This window comes from Buteo buteo, chromosome 7, assembly GCF_964188355.1.
Source record: "Buteo buteo chromosome 7, bButBut1.hap1.1, whole genome shotgun sequence".
In the NCBI taxonomy this organism is placed as follows: domain Eukaryota; kingdom Metazoa; phylum Chordata; class Aves; order Accipitriformes; family Accipitridae; genus Buteo; species Buteo buteo.
This window is the reverse complement of record NC_134177.1, coordinates 28583822-28607544: the sequence shown is the minus strand read 5'-3', so window position 1 is coordinate 28607544 and position 23723 is coordinate 28583822. Positions and strand designations below refer to the sequence as shown.

At 42.4% G+C, this 23723-nt stretch overlaps 1 protein-coding gene across 2 annotated transcripts in view; it reads right to left on the bottom strand.

Annotated features, from left to right (window-relative positions):
- The window catches only part of ARHGEF4 (Rho guanine nucleotide exchange factor 4), a 247389-nt gene that overhangs the window by 131730 nt on the left and 91936 nt on the right, over positions 1 to 23723 (bottom strand). For both annotated transcript variants that reach the window (XM_075032005.1, XM_075032006.1), the window contains one exon: positions 1798 to 6231. In XM_075032005.1, the coding sequence (XP_074888106.1) occupies positions 1798 to 6231 (4434 nt within the window). The remainder of the gene's footprint in view (positions 1 to 1797; positions 6232 to 23723) is intronic.

The window sequence follows — 23723 nt, the reverse complement described above, 5'->3', positions numbered from 1 at the left end:
GATGTTTTCAGTTGTTGCTAAGTTGTGTTTAGACTAAGTCAAGGATTTTTCAGCTTCTCATGCCCAGCCAGCAAGAAGGCTGGAGGGGCACAAGAAGTTGGGAGGCAACACAGCCAGGGCAGTTGACCCAAATTGGCCAAAGGGGTATTCCATACCATGTGACATCATGCCCAGTATATAAACTGGGGGGAATGGGGCTGGGAGGGATTGCCGCTCAGGAACTAACTGGGTGTCAGTAGGCGGGTGGTGAGCAATTGCATTATGCATTACTTGTATATTCCAATCCTTGTATTATTATTATTTTATTATTGCTATTATTATGATTATTAGTTTCTTCCTTTCTGTTCTATTAAACTGTTCTTATCTCAACCCATGAGTTTTACTTTAATTTTTCTTATTCTCTCCCCCATCCCACTGGGGGGGGGGGGGGAGTGAGTGAGCGGCTGTGTGGGGCTTAGTTGCTGGCTGGGGTTAAACCATGACACTGGTGTTGCTACTAGTCCTGTCTGAAGAAGGAGGTGGGATGAAATGACCTCCCAAGGTCTGTTCCAACCACCCTTTTTCTGTTTCTATACAAAATATATGGAATTTCTATTAACAAAATTAGGAGAAAGGGTAGGCTAAGACCTTTTTGGAGGATATCTTAAAACTTCAATATAACCTGGATGCAAGAGACAAAAGGCAGTGGCAGCAGCTGCAAAAGCTGTGCGAGGGCTCATTTGAGTTGAACACAACTAGCCCTCAGCTGCAGAGTTGATCAAGCTGTTTCCAGATTCATGAACTCTCTGAAAAATATCTGCTTGGGATATGTAGAATCTCATACCCTCTCTCAAGTGCCACTTTTGAAAATCTGCTCAACAAAATTATTTTGCCCTTTTCTTAATGTCAACACTCATCATCTTCAATACTGAAAAAGTAGCATGATCAAGCCAGGTTCTCGGATCTCAGCTAACAGATCAATCTCAGTCACTCTGGTGGTTTGCACTTAGCCACTGAAAGAGATTCCTAAGGTCCCAGCTGCTTACAATTTGGGAAATCCTCTCTTGGATTAGAAGTCTACTGACAGGCGAAGTCTCTGCTTTTAAAGGCCTCAGCCAAACAAGAAATCCCTACTGAAGATACAATCTTTCCTGTGAGATCCAGCCTTTCACAAAGAAATTAATTTGTTACCAGGAGTAGAATACAACACAATGTCAAAAGGAGACCCTGAGTCCATGGGTGGCTTTCCTTTTGCTGTAGAAAAGGCAGAAAGGGACTCCTAGAGGCAATCAAAGGGTAGTTATGGTGACCGCAAAAGACTCGTACTTTGAAAGGCAGCTCCTCATTGTCTAAAGAAAAAGATTTTACTTCTTAAAAAGTGACTGCTAGCAATAGGAATTGATTTCTATGTTGCCTTTCACTTTGAGAAACTTAATTACTATACACCAGTTACAAGGCTCTATTCTGACTTGTCATAAGAGGGTTAAGACCCAGGTGAAAACTAGAGTTGAAGACAGGGTGGCATCTGTGTAATCTGTCTGAGCAATATTATGCATTAACGCTGTTGTGATGACTTCATTCCTTTAGATTTTTGTGGTAAATCCTCCCTTAAAAAGTGCATCAATTCATATAGTCTTGAACAGGAACAGAGAGATTAAGTAGTGCTACCTATCTTAGACAAAGAGGAATATTTATGCACCCATCTAATCAATGTGTTCATTAAGCTATTAAAGAGTTTCGCCGGAATTCCTAAACCATATTAAACCAAAAGACTGTGCAAACCAAACCACTACCTGATCATTCCCAGGCAAAACTCACCTCATCTCGGAGCATGTCACTAATGGAAGAAGCTGTGTTTAAGCTGATCTGGGATTGACTGCTTATGCCACTGTCATCCCTCTGGTATTCGTTGTCCAATGAGTGTACAGAAAGTAAGAGACTACCTCTGGGTTTCAATGTCTTTGGTCTTTCAGGAGCCTCTAAATTGCTTTCAACTGCAGAGCTGTTCCCAAGAGAGATCATCGAAGTGGCACATATTCTTCCAGGATAGCGGAAGCTCTTGTGTTGAGAGGTGGATCGTGGACTCTGTGGTTTAGGACTCATGGGCCTACAAGGCATGTCTTTACCATCAGAATTTGAGAGCTGGGGACATGATGGACTTGACTGACTAAATGGCAGCTGCAAGTCAGTGGGGCTAAATGGAGATTTCATCCAGTATTCCTCTAGAGAAGTATTTAAACTGTTGCTCAGAGCCTCCTGTTGTTCATCACAGTCTGAAGTCTGTGAGTATCTTATGCCCAAGTCATGGCACTGTATTCGTTTTCTCCACATACCTGCAGGTGAAGAGACATCAACAGGCTCCACAGAGGTGTCAAAATAGTTGGTGTCTGTTGAGGACCCATTAGCTGTTTCTGTTTTAAAAAATGTGTGCCCATTGGAATTATCCTGTCGCTCTACTGACATTGTTCTCATTATGTGGCTGCTAATTGCATTAAGACTATCCTGTGTTGGTGATAAACTTGCTAAAACAGGCCTTTTTAGTCCATCTGCCTCCTTGCTTTTTAGAAAAGCTTTCCAGGTGCTCTGGCGAAGTTTGGCTTTCTCCTTTTCATTTTTCAGTGATACTCTTGAGCTTTGCTCAGTATTTTCCTTTTCTGGAGATCTGGATTCAAATAAGCTTGAGAGGGATTTGTGTGCCAAGGCCAACCTTGTCCTGAACTTCTTACCCTCAGGGGTTTTGTTTCTTTTGTATTCATTTTCAGGGAAAGATTTTCTAATCCCAGAGTATTCCACAGGTTCACTGTCATTGTTTTCAGATGAACCTGAAACTTGTTGATCTGCATATTTGACAGTAGCCAGTGTAGAAGAAGTTGAATTTGTATCTACACCTTCCATCAGTATCCGACCAGAGCCAGAAGCTTTCCTCAGGCTCATTCTGTTGAATAATCCTGCAGGTCTCTCATAGAATAAGTCATCATCATCAGAGTACTCAGAGGTGTAGCTTTCCTTCCTGTGGAACGCTGAACCAGATGAGCAACTTTTGAAAGACTGTAAACTTTCAGTGTCTTCATCCTCTTTCCCAGCATCCAGTTCTTCCATCTTTGCCTTGCTGCCAAAGAAGCTGCTGCTTCCCTGATTTTCTGCTGTGGCAGGCTTAGTTTTCCGGAAAGATGTCATTTTTGAGAATACTAAAAACCTGGAAGCTTTCCCACTGTTCCCATTCTTTGTTGGCTTTTGCACAGCTTTATGGAGACTGCTGTTACTTCCCAGGACGTGGAAAGAGTTCTCATCCATTTCCTCGCTGTTAGTGCTGCAGGTACTTATATTATCTAGGCCCAGCATGCAAGCGTTATGGGTCTCCCTTTTTGCAGAATAGTTAAAGACATCAGACACATCTAGATTCAGTGTCCCGTCTTTGCTAGGGCTAGCTGTGTCTTTTGCAGGAGAGCCCTCCTTTCCTTCACTAGGAGAAGGTTCTTCACAAATACCTATTTGTTCCTTTGAACCATTACAGCCTTCACTTCCTTGCCTGCCTACTGCTTGTTCAGAAATGATGCTGGGCCCTTGAAGGGCAACATCAGCACCATCTCCCTGACACAAACTGCTTACACTGCATGTTTCCAGTGTTACTGCAGTAGTTATATATAAGTCTTCCTCTCTGCCTTGACGTGCTTTGAATTCTTCTTCCTTAGACACCTGATCATCGCCTGTTTCAGTCCATGACTTTCTGAACTGTTCTGCCTCTAATTCAAAACCAGTCTTTGTTCTGCAGGGCTCTCTCTCAGAGATCACATCACCACTTCTATTATGTGATTTTAAGAGTGCTTCTTCACATTGATCTGCCTGACTTTCTGCAATAAGTATATCATTGCCCAGTGGTACAGTAACACTCCTGTGTTCCACTTTTGCACTTGTTACTGAGGAATTACTACAAGTGAACCCTAAGGATGAAACAGCATCTGTTTTCTCTCTTTTCTCTTGTGAAACTTCTAGTTTTTCTTCAGCTCTATCCGTACCAGGGAGTATCTCTGCACTACCAGGAATGGGGTGAGTAGCCACAATTTGTTCTTCACAGCTACAGCTTTCACTCAGAACTCTCTCTGGCTCATCATGAGCTTTGCTGACAGTATGAGGAGACATCAAATCCTTGCTCACTACATTTCTCAATGTTCCAGTTACCACTTCAGCAGGAAGGTTATCTTTCAGTGTCTTGGACTGTAATGCTTTCTGCTCTACAGATACTATAATTAGGGCAGGCTTTAACTCTGGAAGAGTCATTAGGTGCCTTCTCTGGTTTATATAATCTGATCTGGGAGTCATTTCAACAGCAAAGACACTGTCTTTATCCTTTCCTTTATGAGCAGGATGTTCATTTGTTACTAGATCAGAGTGACTCCTTAAGGCACCAGTTTTGCAACTTGTATCTTGCCGCATTGACTCTTTGTGCTCTGTCCCAGTGTTACTGCCACCTGGTTGCAATCTGGTTTCCAGGACTTCACAACAGAAGTCAAGGTTGGAAGAATCATCTACCCATCTTTCTCCTACCATGATCTCCATGCCTGACAGTTCAGATTCAAGGTCATTCTCCTTCAAACTTTTCTGCTCTATTCTACCAGTGGAAACACAGTTTACAGAACAATCACAATCTCTATTTTCCACAACAGCAGGAAAACCTATGTGACAAGCTGCTAGGTTCTCAGTGTCACCAATGCTAGATTCAACATCAATATCACAAGGGAATTTGTCTGCTTCCAGATCTCTTTCAGCTTTGTACTTGTCACTTTTTATAAGTTCTTCAGCATTTATGATCACTGGCTCACAGTCCAGGGCAGATGAAGTCTCCTTTTGTTTCAGATTACACTCACAAGCATCAATCTGTGTAGAAGATAAGCTATGAGCACATGTATCTACTGATTCTGAGCTAAGGCCACATGTCTCTGATTTAGAGTGCAAATAATAATCAATGAACTGGGGAGAGCCTGCTGGTTGAGAAAGCTGACACTTATTTGAGTCTATGTCAGTATTAAGAAGAGATCTTTTTATGCCAAATTTTCCCTCTACTTTTAATGCCTTTTCAGGGCTTAAAGGTACCCTTCCTAAGTTTTTCCAAGTGTATTCAAAACCCAGCCCTTGAAGATGTATTCTGGAACATGACCATCTAAATTTGTCTGCTGGATGAATACAGTTCCCCACATATTCTGTCTTGCTTTGAGTACTGATATTTTCAGGTACACTGTGCCATGTTTTACTTTCAGTAATCTCTGACCCTGTGAGTAGTGGCTGAGATTTTGGTTTGAAGCAGCTCTGGTAAAAGAATGAATCTGATGTCAACATGGTCTCTGTACTTCCATGTTTTATCCTTTTACCTGTAGTTTCTTCACTATCAACTGAGTTCCTCCTGCTGCATTTTATACTGGACATAGATTCTAATTCACACTTACAGTCAGATGTCTCAGTGTAACTTTTATGGTTAGGTCCATTTGTTTCAAAATGAAGATTAGGCAAACTACAGCTTGATGCTGCATCTGACCGGAAAGAAGATTGCTGTACCTCAGGAAAAATCAAACAACTTTCTGAGTTTGCTTTGAAACAAGCAATGCTTAATACTGCAGGATGTTCCTTCTGTCTTGTAACATCATCTTCTGTAGGTACTGAGTTGGTACAGGACTGCACTTCACTGCTTTCAAACTCTGCTTTATCTTGCAATACTGCTACAAACTTTCTATTTGTCTGTGATATAATGCCTTCTTCACTGACTTGGTTCTCTGTGTTGGAAATATCACTAGTTAATGTTAGCTCATCATCACCTAATTCTTCACCTTCTGACCTCGCAGATTGTATGCAAAATTCAGTTTTGCTTGGTGCTGCTTTTATTTTGGAGGATACTTCTAACAACACCTGCTGGGTAAATTCTGGTTGACTTGAGCACTTAAGTTCATGGAGGGTTGTTTCTGCCTTTGCTTTAGGAAGACTACAGCACAGATTTTCTTTTTCAGTAAAAAGGCAGTTTGAATCCAAGCAAGTTTCCCCAGTTACATCACTGGAAACAGATTCTGTGTCTGATGCACTCTCATAAGGCTCAGTTTTTACATCTGAAAAAGATCCACTCTGATGTGACAGGGTCTCAAAATAATCTTCATCTGTTTCTTGGCTGGATCCACGTATCTCCAGCTCTATCGTGCTTGGGGTAGAAGAACTCAGATCATCTTCAAACTCTCCTTCACTGATGTAGTTTTCAACTGGCTCTGGGGTCTATGAATAAACAGAAAAGAAAGATTCAGCAGTGATTTCCCACAGCAGCAGAGTAGCATGAATTATTATTAGAAAAGGGACTTAGGAACACAACTCATTTAATAGACACTGATGTCTTTGGAAGTTATACTTGATATTTTACTTATTGATGGATCTGAGGTCCTTCTAGTTCTTACTTTTTGTTTTTTAATTAATTTTTTTAAAAATTTCAATATGTAATTATGCAGAGGCCAAAATTTGAGTTTGGGCCATATCTTTCATAGCCCAATACCAAGACACTTTTCACATTTGATTAAGTCAAATGGAAATCATCCCTTGCCAGTAGAACTAAAAACTCTAATGAAACCATCTCCAAATCTGAAGAGGAGGTTTATGTGATAAACCTGAAATGTAATTGTTACTGTCCAAATTACAGAAATATGATATAAATATATGCAGAACAGTTTTGCACTTGAATAACTGGATACTTGAACCAAAAAGCTTGAACCAAAGGTGAAAGAAGTCTTTAATCTCATTTTCCAGAAGGCTTATACCAGGAGCACTACATATATCAGTTATCAGAGCACTTCCAAATCAGTGGCTGCGAGCAGAAAGATCAAAACCACACTGTCAATATTAGGAAATGTCTTTGCCCCAGACAGCTACCCTGGGAGAGTCTCAGTCTTCTTTTCTTTAACCATCAGAAAGAAGTCTGGATACTTCTCAAGTTTAAAGTAGAAAATAAAATCACTGCAAGCTTTCCTGAGGTAAAAATAGTACTTGCCATCTGTCAGCTTCAGGTCCAGCTATTGTCAAAAATTCTATAAATGTACCCAACATAGATATTTAGCTGATTCCAGCCTCGGTCCATTAATATCTAGAATAAGAAGCTATATAAATATAAATGGCAGCCTTTAATCCTAATGCTGGATGCCTCTTTAACGAGGTTTTGATAACAGTCATCACAAGAATGATCAGCACATTTCAAAATCTGAAAACTAAGATAATAAACAATGACAGACATTTCTCAAAAAAATCAAACCCACAAGTGAATGGCAGCCATCAAACTAGAACACAAGGTCCCTTGGCCTGAGCTGCATGTCACCTTTACCAGCATGCTTTGTCACAGAGGAAATATGAGTCCTCATACAGGAAGCCAAATTCCAAATCACATCAGAGGCTAAGTCACAGAGTTTCTGATTCTAGGCTCCAAAACATAGAGGGTAAATCAGAAAAAGGAAGGCACTAGGGTTATTTCCAAAAGGAAGCCTCTATAATTAGATTGGTATTTTCTCTTGACAGAAGAAGGAAAATACAAATTGAATGGAAGAGAGCGGGGGGAGGATTCAGTGCTTTAAACCAAGTCCAAAATCACTTTCACACCATTAAACCTGACCAAATTGCACTGTAATGGCAACACGAGTCACATAAGCAACAGAGCAACATGTCCTTTACTGTCTGCAATCAGTGATACATGTAATTGAGGTCCGTTAATAATGTCAAATTCCACTATCACCAGGACAAAAATGACCAGCATTAAAGCAGCACAGACCAGCATTTCACATAATGACTGAGCAGCATAAACTGTGAGCAGTTGGCTCACACAGCAGTGAGTACAGCAGCAGCTGTTCAGCAGTAACAGTACTGCCTCTTCAACAGCATTCTGAACTCAAATTTACAGATGGCAGTAAACTAAGATAAAAACTGTTCAGGCAAGTAGGAACAAAGTAATGAAGATGCCCAACTGTCCCCAAGGATAATTATGAATTAAATTAAAAAAAAATTAGGGCAGAGATCCCTTACAGTCCATCTATCATTCCAAACATAGTTATGTCAGGATATTCATACTGTGACCTCTTCCAAATTACTTATTTTTAATGGATATTATACAAAATTATGCAATTAAAGCAGAAACAGAGGCCCCACAATTGCCTACACACCTTGTGGAAAATGAGGAAGCAAATTCCAGGTATGAAGGGCACCAGTTAATGTCAACCAGCATTCCTGGACCAGGCCCAGGACTGAACACACGCCCCCAGTGCTGCTAAGGGGAAGAACCAGCATCAGGATCAGGCTGGTGGGGCTTACTCTACCAGATGTACCCAGGGATGGAGTTCCCTTGAGGAGGCAGAGAAGATAGAAGCTTCAGTTCCTGCTCTGTCTATCAAAGCCCTCTGCCTAACAGACAAGAGAGGCCTAGAGCTGACCTCTAGTAAATCTGAAATTCATGAGCTCACTGGACTTCCCATAGTGACCAGGGAAGAAGTCCTAACAGGGCAAACAACATGCAGATGGTGCCATTTTTACCTTCTTCTATGGGTCTTTGACTTCTCAGTGCCACCAGGAGGCCAGGCTTTTGCTCTGACCACCTGTCATACATAGTTTAATTTCCTCCCAACCTATAGCATGTATATTTTGTTAGGATTTGAGGACTACTTCTCTTTGTTTTTTACTGTTTTTTTCTGTAAAAATTGAGCCTAAAGGACTCAGTCAGAGCAGAGAGGGAAGTTTACAATGGGCAGGTCCTTTGATGTAGCCCTTGTCCTGTCAATCAAGCAAGTGGACCACCATGGAAAAAGGTATTCAATATCTGAGGGAATTAGCTGTGCTAGAGACAATTCATCACGACCCGGACAACCCACAATTACCCAAAGATCCAGACGAAGTCCAATGCACTCGACCCATGTGGCGGAAGTTTGTACGGAGCGCACCATCATCCTATGCCAACGCATTGGCAATAATGGCCTGGAAGAATGAAGAGGCACCGACAGTGGAGGAAGTGGCTCGCCAACTCTGTCAATACGAAGAAAATCTCTCCTCCTCCCTACAAGCCTGCATTGCAGCTGTGGAGAAGCTGTCCGAGGATTTCCAGCAATTCAAAGAGGATATGTCCTACTCCACACGTGTAAGGACCAATGTCTCAGCTATCAGGAGTGAGTGTTCCTCTGCCCAAGAGAGAGAATATAGAAGGTACACACCGCGAAGTGCCCTGTGGTTTTACCTATGTGATCAGGGAGAGGACATGAGGAAATGGGACGGAAAACCTACCTCGGCCCTAAATGCACGGGTACGCGAGCTGCGAGGAAAAACCACCACAAAAGGGGATTCTACCAGGAAAAATGCCGCTCCAGTTTCCAAACAGAGTAGAAAGGCTGATTTTATTTCCAATCCTCTTGAAGGGACTTCTGAGCCAATTTTACGAGAAGTGAATACTGAATTCTCTGACCAGAATTAGAGGGGCCCTGCCTCCAGCCAGGTGGAGGAAAGGGATAACCGGGTCTATTGGACTGTGTGGATTCGATGGCCTGGCACGTCAGACCCACAGGAGTATAAGGCTCTAGTAGACACCGGCGCACAGTGCACTCTAATGCCATCAAGTTATAAAGGGACAGAATCCATTTGTATTTCTGGTGTGACAGGGGGTTCCCAAGAGTTAACTGTATTGGAAGCTGAAGTAAGCCTAACTGGGAATGAATGGCAGAAACACCCCATTGTGACTGGTCCAGAGGCTCCGTGTATCCTTGGCATAGACTATCTCAGGAGGGGGTATTTCAAGGACCCGAAGGGGCATCGATGGGCTTTTGGTATAGCTGCCTTGGAGACGGAGGGCACTGAACAGCTGTCTACCCTGCCTGGTCTCTCTCAAGACCCTCCGATTGTGGGGTTGCTCAAGGTTGAAGAACAACAAGTGCCAATTGATACCACGACGGTGCACCGGTGGCAATATCGCACCAACCGAGACTCTCTGATTCCCATCCACAAGTGATTCGCCAACTGGAGAGCCAAGGAGTGATCAGCAAAACTCGCTCACCCTTTAATAGTCCCATATGGCCAGTGCGGAAGTCTAATGGGGAGTGGAGACTAACAGTTGACTATCGTGGCCTGAATGAAGTTACACCACCGCTGAGTGCTGCCGTTCCAGATATGCTAGAACTTCAATATAAACTAGAGTCAAAGGCAGCCAAGTGGCATGCCACAATTGACATTGCTAATGCGTTTTTCTCAATCCCTCTGGCAGCAGAGTGTCGTCCACAATTTGCCTTTACTTGGAGGGGTGTCCAGTACACTTGGAATCGATTGCCCCAGGGGTGGAAACACAGCCCCACCATTTGCCATGGACTAATCCAGACTGCACTGGAAAGAGGTGAAGCTCCGGAACACCTGCAATACATTGATGACATCATCATATGGGGCAACACGGCAGAAGAAGTCTTTGAGAAAGGGAAGAAAATAATCCAAATCCTTCTGGAAGCTGGTTTTGCCATAAAAGAAAGTAAGGTCAAGGGACCTGCACAGGAGATCCAGTTTTTGGGAATAAAATGGCAAGATGGACGTCGTCAGATCCCAATGGATGTGATTAATAAAATAGCAGCTATGTCTCCCCCGACTAATAAAAAGGACACACAGGCCTTCTTAGGTGTCGTGGGGTTTTGGAGAATGCATATTCCAAACTACAGTTTGATTGTAAGCCCTCTCTATCAAGTGACCCGGAAGAAGAGTGATTTTAAATGGGGCCCTGAACAACAACAAGCCTTTGAACAAATTAAACGGGAGATCGTTCATGCCGTAGCCCTTGGACCAGCCCGGACAGGACAAGATGTTAAAAATGTGCTCTATACTGCAGCTGGAGAGAATGGCCCTGCCTGGAGCCTCTGGCAGAAAGCACCTGGGGAGACCCGAGGCCGACCCCTGGGGTTTTGGAGTCGGGGATATCGGGGATCTGAGGCTCGCTATACCCCAACTGAAAAAGAGATATTGGCAGCGTATGAAGGAGTTCGAGCCGCCTCAGAAGTGGTTGGTACTGAGACACAGCTCCTCTTAGCACCCCGACTGCCAGTGCTGGGCTGGATGTTCAAAGGGAGGGTCTCCTCTACACATCATGCGACTGACGCCACGTGGAGTAAGTGGATCGCACTGATCACACAACGGGCTCGCATAGGAAATCCCAGTTGCCCAGGAATTTTAGAAGTGATCACGGACTGGCCAGAAGGCAAAGATTTTGGAATGTCACCAGAGGAGGAGGTGGCACGTGCTGAAGAAGCCCCGCTGTATAATAAACTGCCAGAAAATGAGAGGCAATATGCCCTGTTCACTGACGGATCCTGTCGCACTGTGGGAAAGCATCAAAAGTGGAAAGCTGCTGTATGGAGTCCTACACGACAAGTTGCAGAAACTGCTGAAGGAGAAGGTGAATCGAGTCAGTTTGCAGAGGTGAAAGCCATCCAGCTAGCATTAGATATTGCTGAAAGAGAAAAGTGGCCAGTGCTCTATCTCTATACTGACTCATGGATGGTGGCAAATGCCCTGTGGGGGTGGTTACAGCAATGGAAGCAGAGCAACTGGCAGCGCAGAGGTAAACCCATTTGGGCTGCCACACTGTGGCAAGATACTGCATCCCGGCTAGAGAATCTGGTTGTAAAAGTACGTCATGTAGATGCTCACGTACCCAAGGGTCGGGCCACTGAAGAACATCGAAACAACGAACAGGTGGATCAGGCTGCCAAGATTGAAGTGGCTCAGGTGGACCTGGACTGGCAACATAAGGGTGAGCTATTTATGGCTCGGTGGGCCCATGATACTTCAGGCCATCAGGGAAGAGATGCAACATATAGATGGGCTTGAGATCGAGGGGTGGACCTGACCATGGACACTATTGCACAGGTTATCCATGAATGTGAAACATGTGCTGCAATTAAGCAAGCCAAGTGGTTAAAGCCCCTGTGGTATGGAGGGCGATGGCTGAAATATAAATTTGGGGAAGCCTGGCAGATTGACTATATCACACTCCCACAAACTCGCCAAGGCAAGCGCTATGTGCTTACAATGGTGGAAGCAACCACCGGGTGGCTGGAAACATATTCTGTACCCCATGCTACTGCCCGGAACACTATCCTGGGCCTTGAGAAGCAGGTCTTGTGGCGACATGGCACCCCAGAAAGAATTGAGTCAGACAATGGGACTCATTTCTGAAACAACCTCATAGACACCTGGGCCAAAGAGCATGGCATTGAGTGGGTGTATCATATCCCCTATCATGCACCAGCCTCTGGAAAAATTGAGCGATACAATAGACTGTTAAAGACTACACTGAGAGCAATGGGGGGTGGAACCTTCAAACATTGGGATACACATTTAGCAAAAGCCTCCTGGTTAGTCAACACCAGAGGATCTGCCAATCGGAGTGGCCCTGCCCAATCAGAATTTTTACATACTGTAGAAGGGGATAAAGTCCCTGTAGTGCACATGAAAAACATGTTAGGGAAAACAGTCTGGGTTACTCCTGCCTCAGGCAAAGGTAAACCCATTCGTGGGATTGCGTTTGCTCAAGGGCCTGGGTGCACTTCGTGGGTGATGTGAAAAGATGGAGAAGTCCGATGTGTGCCTCAAGGGGATTTGATTTTAGGTGAAAATAGCCAGAATTAAACTGTATGATATTAGCTGCTATATAACCCTGCCGTGTTTTGAGTTCAGTATGTGAAGAATGTTGATAACACTGATGTTTTCAGTTGTTGCTCAGTAGTGTTTAGACTATAGTCAAGGATTTTTCAGCTTCTCATGCCCAGCCAGGGCACCTGACCCAAACTGGCCAACGGTGTATTCCATACCATGTGACGTCCCATCTAGTTTAGGAACTGGGAAGGGGGGGGGCAGGGAATCACCGCTTGGGGACTGGTGGGTTGTCGGTCGGTGGGTGGTGAGCAATTGCACTGCGCATCATTTGTACATTTCAATCCTTTTATTACTACTGCTGTCATTTTATTAGTGTTATCATTATCATTATTAGTTTCTTCTTTTCTGTTCTATTAAACCGTTCTTATCTCAACCCAGGGGTTTTACTTCTTTTCCTGATTTTCTCCCCCATCCCACTGGATGGGGGGGGGAGTGAGTGAGCGGCTGCGTGGTGCTTGGTTGCTGGCTGGGGTTAAACCACGACAGCCCTGTCTTCCCAACACGGACAATCACAGGCTTGAGAACTGAGTAGACATGTAGAAGTGATCCTCAACTATGCTGCTGATTAGACAACAGTCCTCCTGTCTTTAATTCCCATGAGATTACACTGAGAACTTCAAAAGTCAAATTATGGCTCCTTCCTGGGAAGGGTGGTTGAGAAACCCTCAGCACCCATGGACAGAGTTGTGTGTTTATACATCTCTTCAATCTCAAAGCTGATAAACAATTGGAAGACAAGAGCCTGGAATAACTATGAAAGAAACTGCTTCTAAAATAAGGCTTTTGCACTTGACAGACAATAGACAAATCATAGCAAAGCTCCCCCTGCCTGCTTTTCTCTTGCATTTCTTTCACTGTCTCTGAAATGTGCTAAGAAATAGGATGAAATTGAAGTTACTGGTCTGTCTTGCTGTCATTGGATGCAGCCATATATGATCATGTCAACCTAAAGTCACCAGAAAGATATAACTTGTGACTTTGATGTGTGAAGACTGCTGTCTCCATAACATAAGATACCTTCCATGCAAGTTGCCCTCTAACTGAGGACTGATAGTGCTCATATGTGACATCTGCTACCATGGGCCCAGCCACTCCTATCCTGTGAAAATTTTTTACTCACTGGGGAAGTCATGTATCATTTTTTTTCTGGATCAGGTTCTGTATTTGCATAATTTTCTCATACTTACAATATTATATTGCAATAATTGTGAGCTTCTTAGATATTGTATTTCCCTAATTTTCTCTGCCTAACAATTGGTAGGATAGGTTAAACAGACAATTGTATTACTTCAACTAGTCTTTTAGTGAAGGATTTTATTCTTAAATCTCACAACCACAAAAAAGACTCTGACCATTTATATGGTCTTTGCTTTTACTTTTAATACAAGTTCCCTAAGCAAGCCCAACCTGCATTCCTACTAACTTGCACCTTACCCTAGTTACTACCTCATTGCCAGCTCAGGGAATATCGGCACAGTTTTTCCCTGAACTCAAGACAATATAAAAGCATTTTCAGTTGATATTTCAAAAGATTCAGACAACTGATTTCTCCATAGGTGAAGGTAACAACAGCTCTTGAGTTGGTATTAATATAGATGTCATAAATCTCCCTTTACACCTAGTTTGATTGAAAGGTACAGGCCAGTGTCTTTGACTCGCAATGTGATGAGAATAAAATGGTTTCCATTAATACAGGTGAGAGGAAGCCAGCTGTCCTCTCTGCTCAGTGGGCCTCAGCCCTGTTCATCAAGTGCAGAAAATGTGCAATTCCCAGGGTAGGCATGAGGGCATCATTTACAAAAGATCTCATCCTGCAGAGTGCTGTATGCTCTCAACTCCTGCTGATGCAATTATAGGTGAGCTCAGGGCACTCGGGATTTGGCTGTGCTTACTTCAGTACTCTGTGTTTGGGTTATCTACATGCTCTCTCCATTACTGTCTTTGAGAAGGGCAACACTAATACAGCCACTTAAAAAGGGGGAGGAGAGAGAAAGATAGACAAAACTAGTATATGAAACTGGCCACTTGAATGGCAATGTAGGATTGTTAATACAGCTGCTTCAGACTTCAGCTGTAATGTCATCTAGGGTTACTTGCATTGGTTTAACTTGTGTCCTAGATATTTAAGTAATAAACTGAATGGAATTACTGAAAAGACTGTGAGTCTCTGCAACTCCTCCTTGGCTTCCCAGGCATAGTGACTGGGTATGAAATTCATAAATCCTCATGATAGCTAAACAGTAAATATTTGAGGCACTCTAACATGGTAGCATGAAACACATCCATCCTCTGTGTAATGAGAGCTGTGAAAAGCTGAGCTTTTTCTACATCTAAGTAGGGACTTAAGTGGCCTACACAGGTTTGAAAAATGCTGGTCATGGAACTGTTATAGTGATTATGGATATACTGAACTGAGGGCACGGAGTAAAAACCAAAGGTATGTTCAGTCACAGGACAGAAACAGCATTTAAAATACCCAGCTTCTTCTTCTGTGCCTTTGATACACCTCTGCTCCAAAAGGGACAGCCTTGGAGCAAGAGAGTCCAGCCTCAAGGTCCTAGTAAGCCTTGGTCTCTCTAATTGGGCTGGCAAAGGTTGCCTAAGTAATGGTACTTCTAGAAACTTGGGTGTTTGTCAGGTTGGAAATGCCTGGGAAGATCTAAGATCATCAAGTCTTTCCAGAACAGTCACAGAAACGGCTTTTCATAAACTAAATTATTTTCTTGGATTTAAGGCAAACACAGCACAAGCAGTGTGTGTTCCCTTCACAAGAAGTTCTGTCACAGAGTTCAAAAGTGGTTCATGGCAACCACGGAGCACAGCTGCCACCCCAGTGAACCAGTCACACTACCTCAGTCACCACGGAGCTATAAAGAAAGAGGCCTTCAAACACATTTGTGGAAGAGATACAGACAGAATTAATGGTTTCAATTTACTTACTCTCCTCCATACTTAAAAAAATGCAAAGCATGTCCAGAAATCCTTAAAGCAAATTGGATGCCAGTCAGAGGTTGGATTATACATGGTATAAAGAGTTACAGGCCTAGCCCAGGGGAACTTTGTGTGGCAAATGAATTTGCATGTGAAGTTTTATTCTCTGAAGGGAAAACATAAAACTCTTTGGGAGAGCCCTCCCACATGCCCAGAGTTGTGTTTTTCAGGGTTTGCATAATACAGAAGCACAGAGCTTGGGAAAGGCTCTTAAATTAATCGTGACACAACTCCTCAAAAAAGCTACCGTTGGGAAAGGACTTCAGACAGGAGGTGACAGTGTAGGGTCCAGAGCAGTAGCTGCAACCTACCCAGAATCCCTCTGCACTGATCTACTGGGGCTTGAAAAATGACCCAGCAGAGATTCAGATTAGAAACTATAAAGAAAATGTTACATAGGATAGCCACATAATGTGCCCAAGGCCTCAAATTATCTTCCTGATCAAATCCAGCTATCCAAGCCCTTTTCTTGAATTGCCTTCATCATGAATAATGGAAATATGGGAATGAAAAAGGAAAAGAGGGCACACTGGCAAAACCTTCATTTTCTACTACTTCTTTATAAAAACAAACCTTATTACACTTAATGAGTAAGAAGTACATTTAAAGACATTAACTTCAGATAGAACTTTGGTTTCTCAGTCAGCAGAAAAACACTTTTTCTGAACTGCCTGTCACTTCAATGGATATTATAGGTGCTACAAATGTTTATAAAGAGCAGAACAGTATGCATAAGAGCAGATGCAGCACTGCACCTTGATAAGGATTGCTGAGAAGTGATGCTGTTGTCAGCAGTGGTTCTGAACCTTCAGTCTGATTCTGCTCTGTGCACAAATGGCAGTTCCACAGGAACTCTGAAAGACACTAGAAATGAAACCCTCCGCAGGTAGTGAGGAAAGTGCTCTATAACCACTAAATGATGACATTTTACTTGCAAAACATATTCAGTTTTTGATGCAGGACACAAACATTTGCATCTTAACTGTACAAGAGGAAACAAAATTGACAGATGGATGAGAAAAGCAGAACTTCCCCAGGAGGTTCTTGCTTCAGTCGGTGCGGATATGTACAGGCATCCAAAAGTAACTTTGGCACTAAGTTTTTTAGCAGTTTGGTGACACAGTTGTTTCATTAATCATCTATACACAGCAATAGCACTATTGGCAGGGCACTCCATCCTTAAGCTGTAACATTTTTACATACAGAACCATTCATATATGAAGTCACTAAAACAATATATCTCCCTTTTCCACAAGAGATGGATGGGCTTTTTTTGTTCCTAAACAGTGTAGTTACTTTTTGCTGAAAAAGATCTCAAAGCCAGTTCTGTTGATTTGTGAGAACTTGCACTACACTAACAACTAGTGGCATGAGGAAACAATGCACAGACATCCTCCGCATAAGTGTCTTGCTCTAGTTGTATTTAGTGCCTTCATTGGAAAGCCTCCAAATGGTTAAGCAATTTCAAAATCAGCAGAACTGTGTGAGCAATTGCATAAGGCTCTGCCAGCTACCATCACTTGAGGTGGTAGTGCCAGGTGAAGGCAAGAGGGAGAAGGGGTTGAAACCAATGGCAAAACAATACACAGAATCAGTGAAGTATCTAAAAGTCATAACAGCATCATAACTGCCGAAAACTCAGTGTGTCTCCCCATTCTGCCAGCTTGAGTGACCATGCTCTGCTTCTGTTCAGTGAGTGCTTTGACATTACAGTGCAATAACCTAGCCCCAGAGGTAAATCTGGGCCTCCACCATGATGTTGTCTCATGACACTTGATAAGTACAGGACTGCATCAGCAGAAAAATGCCACAAGCAGGGGGCCTGCTGCACTCCACATAGCTTCTCTGATTCCTTTCAACAAGCCAATTCCAACAGGAAAACACTTTTATAGCCCAAAGCCAAAAACATTATCTCCCTCCTTTGACATTAACACTCCTACTACCACATAGAGCTTAGCAGAAATTTTGGCCAAGGTAAAACATGTTGGCCAAGGTGTAGTAGTTTCTAGTAACAGTGCGTAATCTGGGTGCCATCTACAGGTTGCGATGATGTACCTGGTCAGACTCAGCTTGCACAGAGAAATACATACTCCTTTAATAAATACAAGCTGCATTCCATTGTCTTACTGTGCTGCAGGTCAAGCGTCTCACCAACAAATTCCTCAGTACTGCTTTAGCTCCAGCCAGATAAGGACTGCCCAGCAGGTGAAGATGGCAGGCAGTGAAGAAGCGTAAAGATTTATTGTGTTAAGTAGAGGACAAATATGCAAGATATGTAACTTGTACAATATGATTGCACAAAACTGAAAAGTTCATGGATCTCTGCGTCTTCTATTTGTGGTTTATTTCTTCCATTAAGTTTTACAAACTTCAGTTTGCAGCAGAAATACATTTTTATTAATGCAGCAGTATCAGACACAACTATTATGAAAATATTTGTAGATTTATTCTCACAAGTACATTAAAAACTGACAGTTATTTGTAACAAAAGAAATCCTACATGTTAGCCAAGGCACTAACTATGGAAGTTCACTCCTGAAATGTAAAGTTTAAACTGTATCAATAATTAATATTGTTACTGTTCTGAAATATAAAAAAATCGTTTTTTGGTCAACACAACAATACAATATGTCAAATAAAATTTGGAACATGAACAGCTAAAATTCAGACTCAAGCAACTTCCCTGCTCTTTAAAACTACCAGCATTCATTGCATTGCAATACTCCCTCTGCTGGCAAATTTAAAAGGGAATATATTGCTTCATTGTACTCCTGCCTTCAACACATGGAAAGCTACATTGTTACATTTCTGATTATGTTTTCATGAAAACAGGAATATATTTTGCTTGCCTCATAATAACAAGTAAATACTCTTCCTCACTCCCTCACACCCTTCCTCTATTTTTTGTTTACAGAGAAAGGCTCAGGGCTGCCCCAGAACAAAAAAATCCAAAATTACTGTGTTCATGTTGAAGATACAGTGTAAAGACATGAGCAGGTAACGTCACTGTTCCCATGAAACAGGGGACTAAGCCTCAGTGAAAACACTTTTTGTGCTAAAATGGAAATTCAGCTTGCTTGGCCACAGGGAAGCTCTTGCCTCAGAGTCAGGGAGGCAAACGTACATCTGCTTCTGTCTAAATGTTACCACTAATCTTTCTCTAAGGCAGATGCACTTACATGAGGTTGAAGCTGTCTGGCAGAAGCAACACTCAGCTCTGCACAGACCAAAAATTCTACCCAGAAACTATGTGAGTCCTCCTCCAAAGACAGGGCCCATGCTGAGTTCTTGTGCTATGCAGCCAGATGGCTTCAAGTACTAATATCCTTCTACCAGTGGAAGTATACTCTTAGAAGATCATTTTGGTCTGCTACTCTCTGCTAAATGAACACAGCACTTACGGTTTGTTTCCCTTCACAGTGTTTAAGGACATGCTTGAACACTTTGCTTAGTGGAAACCTTTAGGATTCCTGGTGAAAGAAGTGGAGACTTCCACTCTAGAAGACCAGGCAGAGAGTGCTGTGGTGGTTTGTCCTTCCACTGTAAACCTGATGCAATCACTTTTTTGTGAGTACGCTTTAGCACAGACATATTTACCTTTTTAAAACTCAATTCTTTTTTTCAGAATCCATTTTGTTTTCCTGAGTGCCATTGCAAAATTATAGAAAGAATGCTGAAGTGGAGGAATAGAAAGACAGCAAATACTTTAAAGACAGGGCAAACTCCTCTGAAGAAAGCTATTGGAAAAAACACTCCATTAAATACAAAAAGTGGTCCAAGAAATCCTAAGTGTATGTGTGCACATGTAGCCACAAGATATCAAGTGATGTTCCCTCAGTGATCAGCAATTCAATGTTCAAGAGTGGGACTGCAATGAAGTGGGAAGTCAAGCGCAAAGTCATGAGGTATATGACTTGCTTGTCTTACAATCTAATCACTCAGCCCATTTTTAGAGCCATAGGCTTTCTTTGTTTAATCAAGAAAATGAGTCTGCAGACAGTTATAATTCAGACTGTTAATTAAAAGAGCACTTTGAAGGAAAGGGCCTATATGAAGCCTGGGAGACACAAGGCACAGGATCCTGCCTTTCTTGACCTCCTCCTACCATCACTGGAAACATCATCCCAAATTGTCAAATACGCTCAGCCACTACATCTCCCTCTTGATTATGTTGTTTGCTTTTGAACTAATATTTCTGTGGTTATGCTGCTCCTTTTTATCAGCCCTGTTGCAATATTATTACACCAAACGCCCCTCCTCTGGCACATCATAAGCTAAGTTCCTAGATGCTACAAAGCCCATGACCTAATTGTGATAAGTGCTGGATAAACGTGGTGAAAGTGTCTGCCCCATAGTGTTTATAGTCTAATTATGTAAGATAAAGGGAAGAAAACAGGGAGAGGAAGGAAGTACTATCTTCATTTTACAGATTCAGAATAAATGACTCACTCAAGTCATACCAGAGCATCTGCAGCAGAGCCAGTAATTCAACCATTTCAGACCCTGCTCATTATTTTTATCTTTTCGTTTCTCTGTTGAGTAGCCTCTCTGAGGGTTGAGGTCTCCTCACACAGCCTACTATGTAAACAGAGGGGAAAACCTCAAGGGCAGTAAGGAAAGAAGCATGACTAAAAGGTATGTGTAAACATCAGCTGAGGACTCACAGGGCTGACAGTACAGAAATGCACCTAACACATTTGTAGACTCTTTCTTACTGCATTTTAAGGAGGGATGGCCTCCAGGAGAAGGCAGAAGTGAGATGGGCACCAAGGGGAAAAAAATAAGTAGGAAGAAAGAACAAGTATGGAGGAAAAGGATAGTACTGTATTTTGCATTGCTGGGATGAGTTTAACGGGGCTCCGTGGGACACTCAGTTAAACATGCACCTCTATCACAAGATATGAATAATAAAAGCATTAGTCTTTCATATTTCTCAGTCTGACTTGCCATTACTAACTGCATGTTCTTGATGGCTTTAAGTAAGAGCTTTGCTAACAAAGTCAGCCTGGCCTTTGATGGTCAGACAAGTTTTTTTCCTCCTTTTCTTGTCATTGCCCTTCATCTTCAGGTTAACTCCTGGCCCATATCACTCCATATGCATGAAATACATGAGGACTTCCTCTCCCCAACTGCCCCTACTGACCTTTAGTATTTGCTTCTTACACAGTTGCCCTGAAGGGTATAACCTGGCCTCTGGACTCTTGCTAATGTTACACAAACAGAAACTCAGTTGACAGGCTTCGCAGCCAAAGGCAGCTCTTACAAGCAGACTGCATCAGATCTGGAGTCAGCAGTAAAATGAGGAACATGGGAAAGATGATTTTCAGACATGGAACAAGGACAGGCTATGTCTTGCTCACAAGTTCAGGAAGTTAATTGAATCCAGCACAACTTTGCATCCTCACACCTTGAGTTTAGCCTAGCTGGGTGATGTGAGATATTCCAGTACCAACGATCTGCTTACTCCTTTCCTCCTCTTTCTACAGTGGTTGAGAAATCTTCTCAATGAGCTTTTAAAAGCAGAAGAAATCAAATAACATGCCAATTTGTATAAAATAATAACTTTCAAGAAAAACTTAGCTAGCAATGGTCTTGCAGAGCATGGATTCAGCTGTGTGAAGTTGTGCCATTTGCAAAGACCTTTTTTGCTCACTGTTTCCGCTTCCCTTCCCACATAACAGAAAGTTAGGGCTTAGGAAGTGACTCAGGTGCCTTTTTTGGTGTAGCTACTCAGTATCCAGCTTAATGCCTTACTTCTCTTCTGACCTTGGATACCTGATTTCACCTATGTTCCTCCTCTGTAAAACAATGGTAACACCTCCCGACCTCAGAGCTGCACTGTAAATACAAGATTAAGGGACTAGGCACAGGGGAATGAAATCTCCTGACTCATGAGATGAATTGAGGTCACATAAGCCCTACCTTTTATTTCAAGATCCACAAGGTTTGTATGAATCTGTGACCAAAATGCCCCCTTCCCTCTCTGAGATCCTGCCCATTCTCAGGAACCTTTTATCCCAGTGATGACTTTATTTTACGTCACTTGATTTGATTTAGATTAGATATACTGACTCACTACATAGGTGAATTAGTATAACTACTTACTGTGCTTTTGCCACAAGACTCCTGCCTCATTCATGTAAATGGCTTCCAGGGATTTTCTTACACTCCCAACAGTACACATGGCTAAAACAATAGATACAGTAGTTACAGTAGCATGGGGAACCTGAGCTTGGCACAGGTAAGGCCTCAGCTGGAACCTTCAAGAAAGCTTGATGTGTATCCTACATCGTGATACATGGAGCAAGTGGCAATAGTCAAACAAAGAAGAATGATCTAGGACGAATAAGCTATGAGGAAAGATTGAAATTACACTGTGTAGGCTAGAAAATACAATGCGAAAACAGTCTTTAACTACCCATACAAGGTAGTAATCTTCTCTCCAAATGTATGACAGATAAAACAAGACTTAAGGGATTTAAGTTGAAGCAGAGAAGACTGAAGTTAGAGAAAACCAATAAACCACCAACAGTATGGATAATGAAAAACTGGGATGGATTGCCTAGGGGATAGCATGGAGTCACCATCACTTTCTGTCTTTAAGTACAGATTAGATATACATCTGACAGGAATGACAGAGGTAGAGCTGATCTCCAGTGCAAGAACAGATGAGAATACCTTTTTTGACTCCTTGTAGCCCTCTGATTCAGTAATTATTAACTTGTAGATGCTCATTCAGTTATTTTACTGCAATACACAGACCCAGGGCAATATGCCATTGTAACAGGTGACACAGAAGAGCAGTCATAAGCAAAGAACTACTGTAGCAATCCAGATCTACAAGCAACCTGTGTTGATCTCTGCAACTACAGGCAACCACATATTAGGTGCAGAGTTCAGAAAGGGCCCAAGAATGTCCACTGAAGAGATGAGAGGTCTAGAAAGTGTGACATGCAAGAAAAGACTGAAAGAACCAGACCCATTGCTTACCCTAGAAAAGACCTCACACTGTAAAATGGCAAGTACCACCCAGTCATTATAACTTAAGGTTTTTATTTCAAGCCTCAAAACTGCAATATGATAAAGAAGACAGCACAGAAGTTGTCCATATCCTAGGTCCTTTGGCACAATCCATCTAGGCACATCTGCCCTACAATCTGAGTTGTGCCTCTATCTCACAAATAAAAAAATGGATAGTATGGTGAAGATTCTTCCACTGGCAGAAAGCATTATATATTCCTAACTAGGATGACAAATAATATCCATTTAGTTCTTCAGATGGAAGAACTGCTCCTTGGTCTACGATATCTATTTAATATGAAGGGAGATTCTAGGATTGCAGGTGAAGTGTTCATTTTTGCTTCCCTAAACTTTAGCAGTAAAGCAGTAATTTATTTTTTTAAAACAGAAGGAGCAGAAGCTGCTGCCTCAGATAAGTGTAACTTCAAGAGCACGTCACTCATTAGTTCAGTGGTAAAGATCTTGCTTTCCATATTGTCAGGTTAGAGAGAGGGCTGGGGGGGGGGTGAGAGAAGCTGCGATAAATCATCACACACAATTTCTCCAACTTGCCTATGTGCAGAAAGGAGGAAAAGGTTTTGCAGAAGAAAATCCAGGGCAGCAGGACTGTGAGCAGGAGGCAGGAGTGGGTGTGATTGTTATCAAGTCATTAATTCTTCAACTGTTCCCAGGCTCCCAAACTGCTCTGTGTATCTACCTAGGTGTTAGCAAATTACTCCATGTGGTAGTGAATACACAGTCAGAGGTGAGCAAGATCCAGTCACTCAGTCCATACCACAATTCCTCACCTAGCCAGTGCTAACTTGAATAGACAAAGATTTGGAAGCTTACCAGTTCAAACAGAGATATGCATTTTAAGCCTAAATCCAGCTTTCAGCACTGTAGATTCAGGAATACAGTAATTATAGCCTCCTACCCAGTGATTTTGCTTGGCACAGTGCTGACTTAGAATCATCACTAGGTCAAAAACAATCTGCAAAAGTTGTGTCTCCTCTGATACCGTCTTAAGGTCAGTTCAAGAAAAATGGCACACAGACCTGCATGAACATCCA